The sequence below is a fragment of the Scyliorhinus torazame genome, chromosome 9 (genome assembly GCF_047496885.1).
Source record: "Scyliorhinus torazame isolate Kashiwa2021f chromosome 9, sScyTor2.1, whole genome shotgun sequence".
Lineage (NCBI taxonomy): Eukaryota > Metazoa > Chordata > Chondrichthyes > Carcharhiniformes > Scyliorhinidae > Scyliorhinus > Scyliorhinus torazame.
In genome coordinates, this window is record NC_092715.1 from 146,186,259 (window position 1) to 146,209,554 (window position 23,296).

Consider the following 23,296-nt stretch of genomic DNA (forward strand, 5'->3'; position numbering starts at 1 on the left):
TTTATCTTGAAAACATTTAATGAAGGAGCCTCAACTGCTTCACTGGGTAGGGAATTCCATAGATTCACAACCCTTTGGGTGAAGAAGTTCCTCCTAAGCTCATTCCTAAATCTACTTCCCCTTATTTTGAGGCTATGCCCCCTAGTTTTGATTTCACCCGCCAGTGGAAACAACCTCCCCACATCTAACCTAACTATTCCCTTCATAATTTTATATGTTTCTATAAGATCCCCCGCATTCTTCTAAATTCCAACGAGTACAGTCCCAGTCTACTCAACCTCTCCTCATAACACAACTCCCTCGACTCTGGGATTAACCTAGTGAATCTCCTCTGCACACCCTCGAGTGCCAGTACATCCTTTCTCAGGTATAAAGTCCAAAAGTGAACACAGTACTCCAGGTGTGGCCTCACTAACACTTTATACAGTTGCAGCATAATCTCCCTAGTCTTAAACTCCACCCCTATAGCAAGAAGGAGAAAATTCCATTTGCCTTCCTAATCACCTGTTGCACCTGTAAACCAACTTTTTGCGACTCATGAACTAGGACACCCAGGTCCCTCTGCACAGCAGCATGTTTTAATATTTTATCATTTAAATAACAATAATTTTGGTAAATTATCACGAGTGCATTTGCAATTTCCCTAGCCATCTCTTTTAGTAACCTGGGATGCATTCCATCAGGGCCAGGAGACTTGCCTACCTTTAGCCCCATTAGCTTGCCCATCACTACCTCCTTAGTGATAACAATCATCTCAAGGTCCTCAGCTGTCATATCCTCATTTCCATCAGTCACTGGCATGTTATTTCTCTCTTCCACTGTGAAGACCGACCCAAAAAACCTGTTCGGTTCCTCAGTCATTTCCTCATCTCCCATTATTAAATCTCCCTTCTCATCCTCTAAAGAACCAATATTTACCTTAGCCACTCTTTTTTGTTTTGTATATTTGTAGAAACCGACTCTGTTTTCTGTCAATCAGTCAGTCTTCTATCCAAGCTAATAAATTACCCCTAACCCCATCTGATAACCTTGTGAATTAACTTCCGAGCGCCACCTTATCAAACACCTTCCAAAAATCCACATATACTACATCTACAGGATCCCCATTATCCACTTTGTTTGTTAAATGGTACTATATAATCGTCCCTTCACTGTCACTGTATCAAAATTTTGGAACTCCTTTCCTAACAGCTCTCTAGATGTAACCTACATCACACAGACTGCAGTGGTTCAAGAAGATAGCAAGGATAGGCAATAAATACTGACCTTGTCAAACGTGAATTAATTCTTAAAAAACTAACACTATTTTATTAACAAATAGAATGGCTTGGTCAGTCAGACATGAGGGGCGGGATTCTCCAACCCCCCGCTGGTTCAGAGAATCCCGGGGGCAGCATGAATCCTGCCCCGCCGCTCCGACGCCGGCTGCCGTATTCTCCGGCGTCGGTTTTTGGGCAGGGGCGGGGTTTACGCCGTGCCAGTCGAGGCCTGTTGGCAGTGCCCTCCCGGTAATTTTCCGGGCCCCGTTGGGCCGAGCAGCCGTCAGTTTCTGGCCAGTCCCGCTGGTGTGAAATGGACATGGTCCATCACGGCGGGACCTGGCTTGGAGGCCGGCTAGGTAAGTCCTCAGGTGCGGGGGGATCCGGCCCCAGGGGGGGCCCCCACAGTGGCCTGGCTCGCGATCGGGGCCCACCGATCTGCGGGCGGGCCTGTGCCATGGGGCACTCCGTCCTTCCGTGCCGGCCTCTGTAGGGCTCTGCCATGGCCGGCGCAGAGAAGAACCCCCCTGCGTATGCTCAGGAACATGCCAGTCAGTCTGCGCATGTGCGGAACTACGACGGCAGTTCTGCACTCGCGCCAGCACTTTGGCGCCGTTTGGTGCGGCGCCAACCCCTCCGCCACCGGCCTAGCTCCTGGAAGTGCGGAGGATTTTGCACCTTCCGGTCGGCCTGACGCCGGAGTGGTTCACGCCGCTCTTGGCGCCGGCGTCGGGCCATCCGGCCAGTTGCGGGAGAATCCCGTCCAGGTACTTACATCTCGTCCGATCAAATCTCGGTGATTTTCGATGACTCCCCAAGGTGTAATTCCTATTATGCAGATCTTTCGTAAATACGGGGAAGTGTGATCTCTTACTGCATCTCCAACATGTCGAGAAGTTCCTATTTTAAAAATCACAACATCCAATGTTAATTATCCTGTAACTAGGGAGAGAAAGAGGACACAGTTGTTAAATATAATATATTTTTTAATGAACTTCTTTTTATTTGGTTTTCAAGTAAGGAAGGGAGCAGGGAAAGGAGAGAACAATACATAGGCATAAATTCAGCCTCCCCCCCCCCCAAGTATAGAACAATAAATTATACAAAAATGAAAGAGTAATCTTAACAGTTGACAGCAATCAATTCATTGAAGAAAGATACAAATGATTGACATCCACCAAGAAATTCCTCAGCTTAACCCGCCATGACGGTGAGACGGGCAGTAAACAAAGAACTAACTGATGCATGTAGAAATGGTACAGCATTTATCATGGGGGAGTTTAATCTACATATCGATTGGTTTAACCATTCGGTCAAGGCAGCCTTGAGGAGGAGTTTATAGAATGTATCCTCAATAGTTTCCTAGAACAGTATTTAATGGAACCAACGAAGGAACAAGCAATCCTAGATCTGGTCCTGTGTAATGAGACAGGATTGATTAATGATCTCATTTTTAGGGATCCTCTCAGAAGGAGTGATCACAATATGGTGGAATTTAAAATACAGATGAAGGGTGAGAAGGTAAAATCAAACATTAGTATTTTGTGCTGAAACAAAGGATATTACAATGGGATGAGAGAGGAGCTGGCTAAGCTAGACTGGGAGCAAAGACTTTACGGTGAAACAGTTGAGGAACAGTGGGGAACCTTCCAAGCAATTTTCCACAGTGCTCAGCAAACGTTTATAACAACAAAAAGGAAGGACTGTGGAAAGAGGGAAAATTGACCGTGAATATCTAAGGAAATAAGGGAGACTATCAAATTGAAGGGAAAAGCATACAAAGTGGCAAAGATTAGTGAGAGACGAGAGGATTGGGAAATCTTTAGGGGGCAACAGGAAGCTACTAAAAAAGCTATAAAGAAGAGTAAGATAGATTACGAGAGTAAACTTGCTCAGAATATAAAAACAGATAGTAAACGTTTCTACAAATATATAAAACAAAAAAGTGTGACGAAGGTGAATATTAGTCCTTTAGAGAATGAGAAGGGAGATTTAATAATGGGAGATGAGGAAAAAACTGAACAGGTTTTTTGGTTTGGTCTTCACAGGGGAAGACACAAATAACATGCCAGTGACTGATGGAAATGAGGCTATGAAACGTGAGGACCTTGAGACGATTGTTATCACTAAGGAGGTAGTGATGGGCAAGCTAATGGGGCTAAAGGTAGACAAGTCTCTTGGCCCTGATTGAATGCATCCCAGGGTGCTAAAAGAGATGGCTAGGAAAACTGCAAATGTACTTTTGATAATTTACCAAAATTCACTAGACTTTGGGGTGGTACCGGCAGATTGGAAATTAGCAAATGTGACACCACTGTTTAAAAAAGGAGGTAGGCAGAAATCATGTAATTATAAGCCAGTTAGCTTATCTTCGGTAGTAGGGTAGATGCTTAAATCTATCATCAAGGAACAAATAGCCAGGCATGTGGATGTAAATTGTCCCATTGGACAGACGCAGCATGGGTTCATAAAGGGCAGACCGTGTCTAACGAATTTAGTGGAATTTTTTGAGGACATTACCAGTGTGGTAGACAACGGGAAGCCAATGGGTGTGGTATATCTGGATTTCCAGAAAGCTTTTCACAAGGTGCCACACAAAAGGTTGCTGCATAAGATAAGGATGCATGGCGTTAAGGGTAAAGTAGTAGCATGGATAGAGGATTGGTTAATTATGTCATGAAATAGAGCCACTACTGATTGGGGTACAGACAGAATCCTCCTCAACACTTGGGGGTTGGCTGAGGGAAGGATGAAAACGTGAGCGAACAAAACCATGGACTTGAAAATGACGATGAAGACTAGAGGCGTGATTTAACAGCCTTGTCGCATGATTCGCGATACCCTAAATCTAGTGAGATTGAAAGGTGGGCATGATCCATATATGCATATTTAAATGAGCCATTAGGTTCATTTAATATATGTTCGCCGGATTCTCCCAGGGCCTGGAATTTACCGGCCATGCCTGCGGGACCTCGCCAGGGCGTTGTTTCGTGTTGGTCCACACAAATATGGTCCAGTTGTAAGAGCATCTGAGAGGGTCGCCCAGGCCATTGGATACCCCTGGGTCTTTGGGCACGGGGAACACTGGCACTCCCACTCGCACCTGGGCATCTTGGAATTGCCAGGCTGGCAGGGGCACTGCCATGGTGCCAGGATGGCAGTGCCAAGGTGCCCAGGTGCCTGTGCGTGGGGTCAGGCATGGGCTGCTTTACCCATAAGAGGTAGGGTGTGAGGGGGAGCTGGAGGACCCTGGAAGGGGAAGGTTGGGTGAAGTGGGGCATCCACAGACTTCGGTGGGGATGGTGAGGGGCTTTGAGAATTGGAGCTGCATTTAAAAATGGCTCCCAGATCCACAAGTAGTCTTCCTGCACTGGCGAGCTGACTTAATTAGTGCAGCAAATGACTAAAGTGCGGACTCGACGGGAGGTTCCTCGCCGAGTCCAAAAAACTAGCAAGGTGCTATTGAACAGTGGGGTCTTTCTTGGCTCGGCTAGTGCCGAGAAACATCCCTCTAAACGGACCCAAAACCGGACACAGAATATTTTCCATTGAATCGTGCCCTAGAATTAGATAAATGAAATTTATCCATGAACTCACTGAAAATGGCAAAGTTTCCATCTACAAACAGGTTGGCCAACCGCATGAGTCCCTTCCCCCTCCACAAACTGAACGCGGAGTCAAGTAAGGAGGGCAAAAACAAGTGGTTATTGCAAAAAAGGCCCCTTAGGGAAGGAGTGATAAGATTGAAGTGTTGAAGGAATTGTTTCCATATTTTTACGTGAATTGACGTGAATTTTGAGGGAGAGAAGGGGAGTGGAGTACAGACCAAGGCAGGAAGAGAGGATAAACAGCAGAAATGAGCACCAGTTTGAGTTGGGTCGTGACACCATGTTAGGATTCTTTGGTTATTAGCCGCCCAATAGTAATACAACGAATTAGGAAGAGCTGCACCACCAATTCATCTCCCCTTCTGAAGTATTGCTCTGCAGGCTCTAGGGGACCTGACCACCCAGATGAACAAGGATATTAGCTTATTAACCACAGCAAAAAATTATTTTTGTCGGCAGATGGGGAGACGTTGAAAAGAAAATCTGGGTAGAATATTCATTTTTATGGAATGAATTCTACCAGCTAAAGGGAGAGGTAGACAATTCCAGCGGTGTAAATAGTCTTAACTTTAGCAATCAGGCTCGAATAATTTGTTCTATGAAGGGTCGGGAGCGAATGAGCTATGTTGATGCCTAGGCAACTAAAGCTGGCATTAGATATACGGAAAAGCAGAGCACCTGGGGGGTTTTGCTTGGCTCTGGAGCCAACTCGAAAACACTTGTTTTTGTTAATGTTCAGTTTATAGCTGGAAAAAGAGCCGAAGGTACTGAGAATGTTCATTATGTCGTCGAGACAGGGAACAAGGTTTGTAATGTGTAAAATGTCATCAGCATACAAGGATACACGACCTTCCACACCAGCTCAAAGGATATCCTTCAGCAGCTTGGATGATCTTAGGGCTCTAGATAGCGGATCAATTGCTAAAGCAAATAGCAGTGGGGACAGGGACACCCTTGAGGGGTTCCCCAAGTGAAAGTGCTCCAAATGCGAAGAGTTAGTGTGTACACTAGTGGTGGGGTTAGGCGTATAGAAGGCGAATCCATGAAATTCTTTTTTCGCCAAACCTAAGCCTACCCAAAATTGTAAATATGTATTCCCATTCCACTCGGTCAGAAGCCTTCTCCACATCGAGAAAGAAAATCACTTCAGGGGGCAATCAAGGCAGCTGGAAAATGTATGATGTTGAGGAGATGCCGTGCGTTTGCAGATAGTCGGTTGCCGTTTATGAAGCCAGTTTGGTCCTCAGAGAATATGTCAGGGCCGTATGGCTCTGCACGGTGTGCCAACAGCTTGTCGAGTAACTTTACATCGGCATTTAGGAGAGAGATAGCCCGAAAAGAGCCACATTCTTTGGGTCCCTGTCTTTGTTGAGAATAAGTGAAATGGAGGTTTGCGGTAATGTAGGGGCCAGGAACGTAAGAGACATTGAGTCATTGAACATGTCCAGCAGCAAGGGTGCAAGTTGAGTGGGGAACCTTTTGTGAAAATCGATAGGAAAGCCGTCAGGGCCTGGAGCTTTACCGCTTATACAATTCATTATCTACAGAAGAAGAAGAAGAGATATCTAAATTACTCAGGAAGTTAGCCATTGTCACGCCATCCAAAGAAGGATCGTATTTATATAGGTTATGATAAAAGGAAGCAAAGGTCAGATTAATATCAGAAGGGTCGGAAAGAGGAATCATGTGTTATAGGCCAGGGTTTAGAGAACCCCAAGTGTATCATGGAGTTCACGTGACCCACGACTGTTACCAGATTGTGGTACGGGGAGCACATGGCCCACTCTACAGGTGTGGTGCAGCAGACATCTAACAGCATTTTTTAAAGCAAAACAATGTTTATTCTATGAACTCAGTTAACCTTTTTAAAACATACAGTGAACATCTCAGCAACCATCAATTCAAATACAACCCGCAAAGAATACACTAAGTAATCCTTAAACTTTCCTTTCAACATCCATAAGACATTAAAAAATAACATTTAACAGAAGCACATCAGGTTTAAATTCACTACTGAGAACAGTTATCACTCTGAATTCACCAAATGATCAAGAGATAGTCTTTACATGGAAGAGAGAACAACATTACACCTTCTTTGGTTGGCTGCAGCTCCAACACTAAAACAAAACCAAAAAACACAGACACACCCAAGCTTTTCTCAAAGTGAAAATAAAAGGCAGAGCCAGAGCTCAGCTCCACCAACACTCTGACATCACCGCAGTAACTTGAGCATACAAACATTTCTTAAAGTGACATTCTCATGATACCTCCGCCCAAGAATTAAAAAAATCATCAACTTCAAGATGGTTTCATTTTTCACCTTTTCATTATCCTTTCAGAAATGCACACAGTAAATATACTTTTTCGTTTAAAAAAACACACGGAAACAGGTATAATAATAGTCCATTTTTTTGTTCTTCTTCCTCCAACTGGAATCCCTCTCCATTGACAGTCTCCTTGAACAAGAAGGTCTCTGCATGATCCATTTATTTCTCTATGCCTCGGCATTTTTCTTTAGTTCAATCTGATCACAGTGTCCCTTGTAATTCTCCAACACAGGAGCATTGGTTATCACAGCATTCAGGCTGTCAAATGCCTGTGAAACTCCGCTGTCCACTGACATTTTCAACGTTTCTTCAGCAAGTCCATCAGTGGAACAACCACGCTACAAAAATTTGGCACAAATGTTCGGTCAAATCCACTCATGCCAAGAAATCGCATTATTTCTCTTTGTGTCGAGAGTATTGGAAACTCCCCAATACCTTTTGGTTTCACATCCCCTGGGACAATTCGACCCTGTCTGATTGTATGGCCAAGGAAAGTGACTTGGGCTTTTCCAAATTCACTTTTGGCTAGGTTTACCACCAAACACACCTCCTGAAGTCTATCGAATAACTCCATCAGATGTTTTAAATGTTCTTTCCATGTCTGGCTGAAAATTACCAGATTGGCGATGTATACCGCACAATTGGGTAATCCTGAAACGACTTTGTTAGTTAACCGTTAAAATGTGGCTGGGGTGTTTTTCATGCTAAATGGCATAACTTTGAATTGCTATATACCATCTGGAGCCATAAAAGCTGAAATCTCCTTCGCCCTTTCGGATAAAGATACCTGCCAGTAACCTTTAAGTAAATCCAATTTGGAAATAAAATCTAATTGTCCCACTTTCTCAATGCAATCCTCCAAATGTGGGATAGGATAAGAGTCCATTCTTGTAACTGCATTAACCTTTCTATAGTCCACACACAACCATTGGGTACCGTCTGGTTTAGGTACCATTACTATGTGTGAGCCCACATTGGCTGCAACCCACTTCAATTATGCCATTTTTAAGCATACTCTCAATCTCTTTGTTAACCTGTGCCAATTTTAAAGGGTTAAGCAAGTCTAAATAAGTCTCAAATAAGTCTATACGGATGTTGTTTAATTGGAACAGCATTTCCCACATCTACATCATGTGTAGCCATTTTAGTACTTCCCAATTTATCTCCACAAACTTGCCCATGTGACATCAATAACTCTTTCAGGTCAGTCCGTTTTTCCTCTGGAAGATAACCCAACAATTTAGCCCAATTTTTAAGAACATCCTTGTTTTCCAATTTAATTTTAGGTATGTCAAATTCACAGTCATCTAGATTTGGTGTGTCACTTTGAGTTAGAATCATCAAAACCTCCACGTTTTGCTCTCCTTCTCTTTCAAAGTACCCTTTATGCATATTCACATGACCCACTCGGTGAGTCTTCCTTCTATCTGGCATTTTTATCACATAATTCACCTCACTTAATTTCCTTTCAATTTGATGAGGTCCACAAAACCTTGCTTTTAAAGGTTCACCTACCACTGGTAACAACACTAAAACGTTATCTCCACTGGCAAAACTACAAACTTTGGATTTCGTGTCCGCTACCCGTTTCATCACATGTTGTGCAACTTTTAAATGTTGTCTAGCCAATTCACCTGCTCTATTTAATCGTTCCCTAAAAGTTGACATGTAATCCAATAATGTAATTTCCGATTTCTCACTCACCAATTTTTCCTTAATCAATTTAAGTGGTCGTCTTACCTCATGACCAAAAATTAGTTCAAAAGGACTGAATTTGGTTGACTCATTAGGTGCATCCCTAATTGCAAACAGTATAAATGGAATTACTTTGTCCCAATCCTCTGGATAATCATAACAGTAAGCCCTCAACATTGTCTTTAATGTCTGATGCCACCTTTCTAAAGCTCCCTGCGATTCGGGATAGTACACAGTTGATTTAAATTGTTTTATTCCTAAGCTGTCCATAACTTCTTTGAATAACCTTGAGGTAAAATTTGATCCCTGATCCGATTGTATTTCTGTGGGTAGTCCATATCTAATAAAGAACTTAAGTAACTCCTCCACAATCATTTTAGCAGTAATATTATCTACTGGAATGGCCTCTGGAAACCTAGTAGACACATCCATTATCGTCAAAAGATATTGATTCCCACTTTTCATTTTAGGAAGCGGTCCTACGCAAACAATTAAGACCCTTGTAAAAGGTTCCTCAAATGTGGGAATGGGTATTAATGGCGCTGGTTTTATCACTGCTTGAGGTTTCCTATCACTTGACATGTGTGACATGATTGACAAAATTTAAATACATCTTTATGTAGTCCAGGCCAATAAAAATGTTTTTGGATTTTAGCTTGAATTTTCCTTATTCCCAAATGACCTCCCGCTGGTACCTCATGTGCAACTCGCAACACCTCCTTTCTATACCCTACCGGCAATACTATTTGATGAACGTCTGCCCACTTTTCATCCGCCTGCATATGTAAAGGTCTCCATTTACTCATCAAGACATCATTTTTACGGTAATAACACTCTGGTATACACTCAGATTCCTCTTCCGTATATGCGTTCTGATACATCGATTTTATTTAGACTTCTGTCTTTTTATTTTATAAATTTAGAGTACCCAATTCATTTTTCCAATTAAGGGGCAATTTAGTGTGGCCAATCCACCTACCCTGCACATCTTTGGGTTGTGGGGGCGAAACCATGCAAACACGGGGAGAATGTGCAAATTCCACATGGACAGTGACCCAGAGCCGGTATTGAACCTGGGACCTCAGCGCCGTGAGGCTGCAGTGCTACCACTGTGCCACTGTGCTGCCCTATTTCTACATCTTTCTGTTGTAACTCCGCCAATTTTCCTGAACTAAAAATATCCGCCTCATCCCCCACCTGTTCTTGTTCTTTTTTAACCAATGATCAAAAATCGTTTCTGATAATTGCACTTCAACTTCATCTTCTCTCTTTGATTTCTCCTCTTGTCTTAACCTGTGACATTGCGACCATGTTACAACACAATCCGGAAAAATCCCACTTCACCACTCTTCACGGACTTTCCAATCTTACCTTATATAATGGAACACTACTCTTCTCACCTTGCATTCCACATATTACCACCTTTTCTGGCAATATTCTTCCCAAACTACATAACTCCTCATCTCTTACCATTAAAGATTGACTAGCTCCCGTATCTCTTAAAATTGTAACTTCTTTACCTGCTCCTCCTGATATACATGAGTAAACTTTACCCACACAAGTAAATTCTTTAAAGAATTTGTTTAATTTGTAACTGAATTTTTACCATTTCCATTGAGTCAAACTGTATCTCAGGCAATATTAAATGCTTAGCCACCGCCATAATTACCTCATCTTTTCGCATTTTGTCAGGTAATGTTAACTGCAATGTTTTAAAGAGATCTGGCACCTTCTTAGCAATCACCACTTGATCAGGCTGTACAATCATTTGCACCTCCTTCACTTCACTTGGGGCTTTCCTTTACCACTTTAACAAACCCCACTGTCTTATCCTGTTTTACCATATCAGCCTTCCCAGTGCTTTTCTTCCACCACCAACACTGTAACTTTACATGGCTTAGTTTATTACAGTGAAAACATTTGAAACTTTTCATTTCTTTTCCACCCTCCTGGATTTCTTTTTTAAATTGAGGTACGCTCTCCTTATTATCTCCCATCAGATCACCTTTGCCTCTACCACTTGAATATTTCTCATGTCCCCAGTTTCTAACCCTCAGGCTGAAACGGATGTTGGAAACCAAGCTTTGATTTATGAACTAATTCATAATCATCTGCCATTTCTGCTGCTAACCTCACATTTTAACACTCTGCTTTTCCACATGAGTTCTCACTGCATCAGTAATTGAATTTTTAAACTCATCCAAAAGTATAATTTCTCTGAGAGCTTCATACGTTTGGACTATTTTCAAAGCCCCTATCCACCTATCAAAATTACTCTGTTTGAGCCTTTCAAACTCCATATATGTTTGACCAAATTCTTTCCTTAAATTTCTAAACCTTTGTCTGTAGGCTTCAGGCACTAGTTCATATGCACCCAAGATGGATTTTTTCACCTCCTCATACGTCCCAAATACCTCCTCCGGTAGTGATGCAAACACTTCACTTGCCCTATCTACCAGCTTTGATTAAATCAGTAATACTCACATGTCCTGTGGCCATTTCATTTGTTTAGCCACCTTCTCAAATGAAATGAAAAAGGCTTCCACCTCCTTCTCGTCAAATCTTGGCAATGCTTGGACATATTTAAATAGATCCCCACCAAGCCTTTGACTTTGACGCTCTTTCCCTTCATCCTCATCACTATCCTCAAACTGTGCATTTCCCTTTAAATCTGCCAATCTTAACTGACTGTCATGTTTCATGGCCATTTTCAGAAGTTCAAACTCTCTCTCTCTTTCTTTTTCCTCTCTCTCTCTTTCTCTTTGTTCTGCTAGGACTGTTCTTTCTGTTTTCCTCTCTTCTCTCTCTTTTTCCTCTCTATCTCTTTCATATTCAAGCTACTTTAATTCTTTCTCATGTCCCATGTGTTTAATTTGTAACTGAATTTTTACTATTTCCATTGAGTCAGACTGTATCTCAGGCAATATTAAATGCTTAGCCACCGCCATAATTACCTCACCTTTTCGCATTTTGTCAGGTAATGTTAACTGCAATGTTTTTGCCAAATCTAACAGTCTGCTTTTAGTCTCTGTCCGTAAGGTATTGCATGTGACCATCTCCACCCCAAAAACTTCAGAGCCTATGAAAGAGTCATTGTCCACAACACACTCCCTACTTAAACTAGAATACCACACCTGAAAAGCACCCACAATATGCTCACCCCTCACTGTCTTTAAGTTCACTAATCCAATCGAATAGATAGACTTTTATCCCCCTCAAGCCCCCAATTTGTTAAGGGGCAGGGTTTAGAGAACCCCAAAGTGTATCATGGAGTTCACCTGACCCACGACTTTTACTAGATTGTGGTATGGGGAGCACACGGCCCACTCTACACGTGTGGTGCAGCAGACATCTAACAGCATTTTTTAAAGCAAAACAATGTTTATTCTGTGAACACAGTTCACCTTTTTAAAAGATACAGTGAACTTCATAGCAAACATCAATTCAAATACAACCCCCAAAGAATACAACACTAAGTAATCCTTAAACTTTCCTTTTAACATCCATAAGATGTAAAAAGAAAACCTTTTAACAGAAGCACGTCAGGTTTAAATTCACTACTGAGAACAGTTGTCACTCTGAATTCACCAAATGATCAAGAGAGAGTCATTACATGGCAGAGAAAACAACATTACACCCTCTTTGGCTGGCTGCAGCTCCAACACTAAAACAAAAACAAAAAACAGACACACCCAAGCTTTCCTCAAAGTGAAACTAAAAAGCAGAGCCAGAGCTCAGCTCCACCCACACTCTGACATCACTGCAGTAACTTGAGCAGACAAACATTTCTTAAAGTGACATTCTCATGCCACATGTATCTGGGCAATAAATTAGGAAGCACATTGGCACCTGAGCTGATGTGCCAGTCGGTGACCAGCTTTGTTCCCATGTTCATAAAATGTTCCCTTTGACCATTGTAACATGCATATCATTTTATTGGTGGAGAGTAAATCAAATTAATTATGGAGCCTTAGCCTGTATGCATATAATTAAGGGATGGGAGCAATGGGATACTGCTGATCCATTTCTAAAATGGAGTCCACCAACTCTTGCTGTATCAATTTTCTTTGTTTGAAAGTGTATGCATTATGGGATATTATGTTTCTCAAGGATCTCCCACAATATTGAGGGGAGATGGAATTAGACTTAATCGTTTTACTGAGATTGGTTATGTTGATGGATATAGAGTTACAAGATTTCCTTTTGGATAATAGGGCTGTATCAAACCACCATGGAGGTCGGCCTTTAGCCTTGGGTCTAAGGACTAAGTCCAGGGAATGGGGCGCGTGGTATGGTGTAACTATGGGTGAATATTCAATGGCTCTTACTGCAGGAAAAAATAGCCGATGCATGATTAAGCGTGGACAGAGAAGTACAGGAGAAATCTTTTGTGTCTAGATGTAGGAAACGCCAAGGGTCCACACATCCCACTTGAGTCATGAAGGAAGAGAGAGCTTTGGAAACGCCAGAAAGCGCAAAGTTCTTAGGGTTTGAATGATCTAATTTTGGGTCCAAAACACAGTTCACCTCCCCTCCCAAGATAAGGTGATGAGTGTCTAAGTTGGGAAGGGAGGTGAGGAGCTAAGTGATAAATTTGGTGTAATTCCAGGTGGGGAATAGGCATTTACCAAGATTACAGAAGTTTGAACAAGCTAACTATTATGGATCATCCATCAGGATGTGAGATCACATTTGAGGAGGAAAACTGGACTCTCTTATTTATCAAAATTGCCATTCTCTTGGCCTTGCTGTGAAATTTAGAGTGAAAAACCTGGCCAACTCATGCTTTGCGTAATCTAGTGTTATCTAGAATATGAAGATGCATTTCTTGAAGAAATGCCACTTCTGTGTTGAGGCTTCTGATATGTGCAAACACCCTGACGCATTTTACTGCATCATTTAACACCCTAATTGTGGTGATGTGCATCAATGTAAATGCATGTAGGCTAGCTAGACACTAGAGGGAGCACCAGAAAAATCACACAACCACACTAAACCAATAGATCAGTTAGATAGGACAAGACCAATGGACATTTACGATACACAAGGAGGTGATATGACCACAGGGGGGTATTACACCAACCCATATATAAAGGACACCACACACATGATCTGCCTCTTTCCAGTGGAGACAGTCAGTGAGTACAGACACAGGGTTGATTCAATATTAGACCCACCACGTGGATTGCAGCAGCTGGTTAGTCAGTTTGGGTAGCTATAGTAGGATTAGCAGTAGTGTCGAACCCGAGTAATAGAAGTGTAAATAGTTTAATAAACGTGTTGAAGTTATCTCCACGTCTGAACCTTCCTTTGTCAAGTGCACCACAAGGAAGCCGCTTATGTTACACCTCCAACATAACAAATCATGATACCAGGAGTGAACTGTTCCAATCCAGATAGCCATACCTCAGCGCACAGTGACAACCAGCAATGATACCCAGGCACGATGTTCGAGATCCGGGTTCCGCAGCAGCTCCAGTGCGAAAATTGGCGGGCATTCCGGCAAAAGTTTGAAATCTTCCTGGTGGCAGCCGAACTAGAAGAAGTGGCCGATCCTGAAAAAACAGAGCTTCTCCTCACCATCGCGGTGCCAGAGCAGAAGAAATCTTTTAAAAATTCAAGTTCTCCAAGGGGCAAAACAGGAGCGACTTCCAGGCAGTCCTGGACAAATTCGGCAAATACTGTGAGGAAATCACACTCCAAACAGCAAGAAAGGGTAAGAGAAGCACCAGTACTCACCTCGAGGCCGAAATCCCAGAGCAGAGAACGATTGTGGTCGGTGGCCATCTTTCTAAAGGGACTGCACATGCGCAGTTGCGCGAGAAGTGCGCAGAACAGGAAGGTCCGTTTGCGCATGTGCGAGACGCCGCACATGCGCAATCACGAAAACGGCCATCAGTAAAGGAACCGCGATCTGCGCATGTGTAAACGCTTCCTACGTGCTACGTCACGTGCGTCATGACATCAGAGGCCCCGGACCACGCCCATTTAAAGGGGAAACGTCCCAAATCAAACAAAAAATCTTTTAAAGCCGTAAAACAACCTTCACCTGGAATGACAGCACAATGCCTCAGATTGAACCAAGAAATAAAATAAACCTCCAAAGAACACTGCAACAAGCAGTTACTGATGCCCAAACCGATGATTCCGACCTTGAATACTTCGTTACCGACCTTTACATTTTCTCTGGACCTCGCAAACCCAATGCCAGCTCCGACGCAAACAGTGATGACATGGTCCTAGAAGACTACGATTCGGACAAAGGTTTTTTCATTAAAAATGGCGACCCCGGACTGAATCCGACGCAGACACGGATTTGTTCTTCGGATTTGAGAATCTTCAGCCCAGCGGATATGACATCCCAACTCGTGAGTGCAGGATGATGCTGCAGCCTGAAATTAAGAGACAGAGAGCGGTACAAGCCCACAGAGAGCGGCCTGCTGCCACACAGAGCGTGGTCCACGCACCGCTCAGGGTTCCTGACTCTACGAAAGAAGACATGCAAGACTCCACACCGCAGTCCTTGCATGAACAAGAAGTGACTCCAGTGTCACAAGCCTCCACAGCGAGCTCGTGAACAGACTCCATGATAGAAGAAATGCAAGATTCCAGAGCGCAGTCCTTGCACACACAAGACGTGACTCCAGTGTCACAAGCCTCCGCAGCGAGCTCGTGGACAGCCTCCACGATAGAAGCAACGCAGGACTCCAACACGCAGTCCTTGCAGGAACAAAACCATGAGGGTCTAGCAACCTCCTCTGACCAACTAGCGGCAGACGATGCAAGTCTGCCATGCTCAAGTAAACAGCAAGAAGGCTATGACAGTCCACCACGCTCCAGTGCACAGCAGGACGACCATGACGGTCTATCATGCTACAGTGAAGAACAAAGCGACGATGACAGCCCAAGCCCAGATGAAGGACAACAGCAAGACAATGACAGTCCACCCACATTGTTTGCGCCACCCGATGAAGACTCTGACAATTTACCCAACTCAAGTGAACAACAAGCAGCTACTGAGGATCTACCCACTGTATGTGAGACGAGTGACGACAGCATCCCACTTCCCATGCAAGATGTGCAAAGTGACAGACCTCAGCTAGTGTGTACAGAGGCACTCGACGATCACTGTAAGACCACTGGTGACTCCGGTGACACCACGATACTTCCACCCTCATTCGTTCAAACCTCTCCACAAGTCAATGCATTCCTGCATGTTCCGACTCCAGACGTGCAGCTTCAAGAAATCTCAGCTGACTCCAGTGAACCTGCTAACACTCCGGAAGGGGAGCATCAACAAATCAACACTGACTCAGTTAAAACAGACCAAACTCCAGATGGGGTGCAACCAAACGCCGACTCTGATTCACGTAAGCCGGACTTTACTCCAGACAGGGAGTGCCGCAACCTAAGTGATGACACGCTCAGGGTGACAGCAGATGCCACAATGACAGGAGATGGATCACTTAACAATTACACTGGGTCAGTAATAACAAGCAGCGGCTACAGTCCAAGAGGAATACACCAATATTCACCACAGCTATATCCACACATTTTTTCCACACCAGCAGTGCAGCCAATGACAGCTCATGCTGGACAAACACAGTATTCAGGCATGCAGCAGCCAGCAGTCTATGCAGCATATTCTCAAACAGGCCAGCACTACGGATTGCCCACTAATGGACTCAAGACCGAAGGAAAACTACCGCAAGCGCAATCTGCACTACAGACTGGATACCTTCGTTACAGCCCAGGATTTGCTGCACCACAGCCTGGCCAGACAGCACATTGCTATCAGATGCAAGATTCTAGTTTCACACCATCACCAGGTATTTATGCGAGCAGCAATTCTGTTTCCAATTCGACAAGCTTCAACCGTTCTCAGCAGGATCACCATTCCTGCACAGCACGTGGCCAGAACCAGTATGTACTGTCTTATCCAACTTCAACATATGGCACATCCATGACCTCGAATGATACTGTTGATGGTACCTCTCCAACATCAACACCTTATCAGCCACAAGATGCCATCCGACAGCACCATCATAAACATCGGAAAAAGAAAGGGACTCCAAATCAATCAGCGAAGTGATTTGACCACTTCTTGGTTCCTGTGGCACAGGGGCGTTGATGGCGTTCATAACCAAGAGAGACATTTGACCATGATGAATAATGGTTTTTGGACTCACACGAATGATTTGGACTTATTGTTTAATCACTGTTCCCATGACTTGTATATACCTTCCCTTATCTACCTGTTCTTTGTTCAATTTTCTTAAAGTGTACAGAAAATATGAACATATAAAAAAAGGGAGAATATGGTGATGTGCATCAATGTAAATGCATGTAGGCTAGCTAGACACTAGTGGGAGCACCAGAAACATCACACACACACACTAAACTAATAGATCAGTCAGATAGGACAAGACCAATGGACATTCACAATACACAAGGTGACATGACCACAGTGGGGCATTACACCAACCCATATATAAAGGACACCACACACATGATCTGCCTCTTTCCAGTGGAGACAGTCAGTGAGTACAGACACAGGGTTGATTCAATATTAGAGCCACCAGGTGGATTTCAGCAGCTGGTTGGTCAGTCTGGGTAGCTATAGTAGGATTAGCAGTCGTGTCGAACCCGAGTAATAGAAGTGTAAATAGTTTAATAAACGTGTTGAAGTTATCTCCACGTCTGAACCTTCCTTTGTCAAGTGCACCACAAGGAAGCCACTTATGTTACACCTACAACATAACAAATCATGTGTACGTACTGTTCTATTTAACTATTTTAATCGGGGATTCCATACTGCCCTACGCTGTGTCCTACGCTAGTCATGGCTATGGGGGATTTTACAAGAGGGTTACAAATGGTGAAGGTAAGGAATCAAAGCCATGACGGTCAATGGCAACGTAAGAATCGTCAAATGTAAAGAAAATACTGGTTACTGTCAACACATCACAAATCCAAACTGCTGGAACAAAACCAAAACAATGAGATGATAAACATATAACTAAAATAAACCATGATTCAAATTCTAAGCCCCTCAAGAAAAACAAGACAAGCAGATCTTTTGCCTAATATGATATTTTTTAACTTACCATACTTATAGAATCCCTACAGTGCAGAAAGAGGTCATTCGGCCCATCGAGTCCACATCCTACCTAGGCCCACACACCAACCTATCCCCGTAACCCAGAATCCAGGCAGCAATGGTGGAATAATAAATATCGGGGTTACATAATATGCCAGATTTGGTGGAGCACACATATAATAATAATAATCTTTATTAGTGTCACAAGTAGGCTTACACAGCAATGAACTTACAGTTAAAAGCCCCTAGTCACCACACTCTGGTGCCTGTTTAGCATTCATGTCAAGAGGGCTAGAATACAAGACCAGGGATGTACTTTAGCATTCATGTCACGTCGAGAGGATGTTTCCACTTGCAGGAAAAAGTAGAAGCAGGGGACGCAATCTCAGACTAAAGGGACAATCCTTTAAAACAGAGATGAGGAGGAATTTCTTCAGATAGAGGGTGGTGAATCTGTGGAACTCTTTGCCACAAAAGGCTGTGGAGGCCAAATCACTGAGTGTCTTTAACACAGAGTTAGATAGATTCTTGATTAATAAGGGGATCAGGGGATATGGGAATGAGAAAAATATCAGCCATGATTGAACGGCGGAGCAGACTTGATGGGCCGAGTGGCCTAATTCTGCTCCTGTCTTATGGTCTTATGGGTACACAGAGAGAGAATTTGGAATGTCCAAATCACCTAGCAGCACGTCTTTCCGGACTTGTGTGAGGAAACCAGAGCACCCGGAGGAAACCCACGCAGACAGGGAGAATGTGCAGACTCCGCACAGACAGTGATCCAAGCCAGGTGTTGAACCTGAGTCCCTGACGCTGTGAAGCAACAGTGCTAACCACTGTGCTGCCCTGTCTTGGGGGGTGTAGAACTGGATTAGGTCACAGAGATAAGGTGGGGCAAGACGTTGTAAACTTCGTTTCAGGCTTGAGGTGCATAATTCCCAGATTTTCTAAAGCATCAAAAAAGTACCGCTGGCGAGTCACTTTGTGAGAGATGTGGGGTGGGGAGTCGGAGGAGGGAGAGATCAATGATCTTATGTTTACCATTAATAACAGAAGATTCTGAAAAGTGCCTTATATTAGCATGAAAGAAGGTTTTAACTCTGGACCATGTAGTTGCAAAGCAGAGAGACTGAGATCACAGTTAAAAGGGTGGGATTTTCAGATACTGCGAGGCCTGGATAGAGTGGACGTGGAGAGCGTGTTTCCACTTGTAGGAAAAACTAGAAGCAGAGGACACAATCTCAGACTAAAGGGACGATCCTTTAAAACAGAGATGAGGAGGAATTTCTTCAGCCAGAGGGTGGTGAATTTGTGGAACTCTTTGCCGCAGAAGGCTGTGGAGGCCAATTCACTGAATGTCTTTAAGACAGAGATAAATAGGTTCTTGATTAATGAGGGGATCAGGGGTTATGGGGAGAAGGCAGGAGAATAGGGATGAGAAAAATACCAGCCATGATTGAATGGCAGAGCAGACTCGATGGGCCGAGTGGCCTATTTCTGCTCCTCTGTCTTATGGTCATGAAGATAAGAGTTTGCACTTCACCTCCGTAAAAGTCATAAAACCATCACTGGCCATTCTTTAACAGCAGGAGTAATGGAGCCAAAACAGTTGCCAGATTTGGGATGAGCTTCCCAGAATAATTTATCAACCCCAAAAAGGAATGTAGTTTCATCGGGTCCTTTGGTACGGCAGCCAGCCGGATTGCCCTCACCTTGTCGTCGACCGGGTGCAATCCATACCTGTCTACTCTACAGCCAGGCTAGACTACCTCCCGTCGTGGAATCTGCACTTTTCTCTAAGTACATCCGTGAGATTTTTCATATGTTCGCGCCAGATGATCCTGTAATCAAAACGTCGTCCAGGTAAACTGCGACTTGTGGTAACCCCCAAAGTATGTTTTCCATAAATGTTTGGAAAATGGCACAGGATGGAAAATGACATGAAGCAGCGCCACCCTTGGCAGTGCGATACAATGTATCTAACTCGCCGTCGATGAAATGTGTCTGACGTATCTCCCCTTTTGGTTGGGGCCATCCGGAGTGGGGGACCATTGGAACTGATGTGTTGGGTGTTCTGGATCACAAACAGGTCACCAACACTGGAAGTGGTGCAACACTATTTTATTATAAGGTTAACTATATTAACATACTTGAACTGTGGGTAAATGCAATACCAGCTTTAACTGTTGACCCTTGCCTAGTCCTAACCAGGTGATGCACTCAGCACATGGTGAATGTCTGTGTTGCGGGCTGTGAGCTCTGTGCTCCGAACTGGCTGTTACTAGAATGAGCGGGAACTCTCCTGTCCCCTGTCTTTATAGTGCGTGTGCTCTCCCTGGTGATTGGCTGCGGTGGTTATGCTGATTGGTCCCACTGCATGACATCAGTGTGTGTGTGTGTGTCTGCACCATAATATACTGGTGTATATTATGACAAAATCCAGCTACAGCATTTTCCCGCAGCATTCCAAATAATAAAGGGGAGTTTGGTTTGCTCAGTTGCATGGGCAGCTGGTAAGTGACGCCAACAGCTTGGGTTCAAATCCCCTACCGGCCAAGGTTACTACTATGAAGGCCCTGCATTTTCAACCTTGCCCCTCACCTGAGGTGTGGTGATCCTCAGGTTAAATCACCACCAGCCAGCTCTCCCCCTCAAAGTAGAAAGCACCCTATGGCGACATTACCTTTGCATTCACATTTCAGATTGGAGACACTTTCTTGCACATGATCAACATCCCTCGCTGCTTGCAACTTACTGTTTTCCACTCTGTGCACACTATGGGCAAAACCTTGAGACCTTTGAATCATGCCCATGCCCCGACTCCGCAGAAGCGGCGGCAGATTGAATTTTCCAGGATTTGGCCCGAGATACAGCCCCAGGTGGGCGCAGCTGAGGCAGGTAGGTCAGTGTGAGGGTGCCTCAAAATGACGGTGCCTTCGGGAACCTGGATAACATTTACAGGAACAGAAGACACAGGGAAGGCTATGGCCTCCACTTGAGCGGCTCGTTCATTTGCCAAGTGACGAGAGGCCTCGTGGGCCATCCCAAGCAAACTCCAAACTGCTGTCGACTCGCCGAGGGCTGCGCAGACACTGGGAAGATCCCAGGGGAATCAGCAACCCCCCTCCCCCCAATTGGCTAAATCGCAATTGCCTCCAGCAAGACCCCTTTAAGGTGGGAATCCGCCAGGGATGCTCCCGGTCCAGCCTCCAAATTCACCTGTGCGGGCCATAGCGAGAATTCCATGCTATAACACGGGGATACATCCCCTTGTTTCAAGTCCGTCCCTCATGGGGCCTCTGTCTCACCAGAAGCTAAATTTATACCCCCCCCCTCCCCCGGCCATATATCCAGATGTTGCGACATTCCCTTCAATCAGGAAAAGCGAGGGGCCAGGATGACTGACATCTTGACACTAAACCTCTTGAAGGTTTTGAAGCCAAGGGATGCTTGAAGTACGTGCACTCCAATGGAAACACTTGTGCAGTCAAGTAAATTGTACACAGTATCAATAGCTGGAAATTAGTGACCCTGCTGTGGCAAGTTAGGGGTGGGGAGGGGTTGAGTGGGCAAGTGGCTGCCTTCCCAATTCTACCCAGACCTCGGTCAGGCCAGGAAGAATGCAGGCAACCTTACCACCCGGAGGGAAATCAAGACCCCTAAGTAACCACGTAAGGTCCTCATCCACTAGCAGATAGAGGAGAGCTTGTCAGTGGCACACCGCAGGTGTGGGGGAGGGGGGGGGCTCATTGACAGGCACTCTACGCCCAATCAAAGGGAGACTGTGTCCTGGCAGCCGTCAGGGAACGCTACGTAGGCGTACTGGGGGTTGGTGTGCAGCATGTGGACCCTCTCGACCAAGGTGTCGGGGACTTACAGAGGCACGGGCCGCTGCAGGGTGCCACGCAGCTCAGGGGGCCGCCGCGCGATCGGGTGCAAAGGACAGCGCGTTTTTATAGGCAACGTTCATGGACCCTGCCAGGGCCCGTGCCTCTGTAAGTCCCAGAGTGTCCCTTTCTAGGAGCCTTCGGCGGATATCGGGGGAGGTCATACCTGCCCGAACGCATCCCTGATCAAACGTTCCGTGTGTTCGCTCCCTGAAACTGGCGGGCAGCCACAGTTTCGGCCCAGCACCAGCAGCGCCCGGTAGAAGTCTTCCAACGTTTCCTCGGGGCTTTGCCGCCTAGTCGCCAGCAGGTGACGAGCGTAGACCTGGTTCACAGGGCGGATATAATGTCCTTCTAGCAGCTCAATCGCGGCAGCATAATTCTCTGCCGCCTCGATAAGAGGGTAGATTCCAGGGCTGACCCGTGAGCGTAGGAGATGTATCTTTTGTCCTTCCGTGGGGGTGTCGGCGGCCGTGTCGAGGTAGCCCTTAAAGCACGCCAGCCAATGTTTAAAAATAGCAGCAAAGTTGTCCGTGTGGGGGCAAAGCTGAAGGCACTCCGGTTTGATACGGAGATCCAACCTTGCAACTGGAGTTGTAGCAGATTAAATTGATGCGCAATCAATTACTCTCAAGACGAAGTGATTCATAACTGAAGGCTTTAATCTGCTAGAACTCTTCCCCAGCAGCTTCGATACAGAAAGTGAAGGCTGCTGGGACGGCACCGGTTCTTATACTCCGCCCTACTATGTACAACAGCCAATGGTAGATTCCTGTATCTAACCAATGGTCATCCACCTCTTAGGTACTGCAATACCTGGTACTACCACAGCTCCCACAGAGAGAAATAGCACAGCGCTCACACACATTCTCCAGCTGATGTGCAAGACCTCGTCACACATTAAATTTCACCTAATGATCTGAGCTCTGGCAGGTGAGCTCCCTTTAAAAAGCACTTCCAACCGTTGTTTCACGACTGTACAATCGGCATTACTGGGCAGGAACATCACTACCTGCTACTTTTGCCAGGGAAAATGGAGTTGGGGTGCAACTACTATCATGAGACTCTAATTTGAATACTTCAGTTAAGTTCCTGCCTAATTCAGGCAGATACCTAGGCCACGAAAAATCTCAACCCCAAATGTGACACAGAATTCAACCTACCTGTGTTGATGCCCTCAGTCACTATCCAGGCCCCAGTCGTCTCTGCTGCTTTGATAAGTCCTTTCCCAAAGATTTGCTTAACTTTTGGAGGAAGTTCAAAGTTCTGGCTTCCTCCATGGACAGATATTAGCAGCTTTGGGAGTTCCATCAGCCATTCTTTCAGCATCAGATGGAGCAACTGGTGCAGTTCAGTGTCGTATGAGACTCTAATATACTGAAGAGAATTCACAGTGAATACAAAATAAAGTATCATGAAT

General features: G+C 44.7%; 1 protein-coding gene across 3 annotated transcripts in view; it reads right to left on the bottom strand.

Moving 5' to 3' along the window:
- The window catches only part of LOC140429507 (transient receptor potential cation channel subfamily M member 6-like), a 426,501-nt gene that overhangs the window by 295,376 nt on the left and 107,829 nt on the right, over window positions 1-23,296 (bottom strand). For all 3 annotated transcript variants that reach the window (XM_072516596.1, XM_072516595.1, XM_072516594.1), the window contains exons 5-6: window positions 23,040-23,253; window positions 2,035-2,159 (exon numbers count right to left, since the gene is read on the bottom strand). In XM_072516596.1, the coding sequence (XP_072372697.1) occupies window positions 2,035-2,159; window positions 23,040-23,253 (339 nt within the window). The remainder of the gene's footprint in view (window positions 1-2,034; window positions 2,160-23,039; window positions 23,254-23,296) is intronic.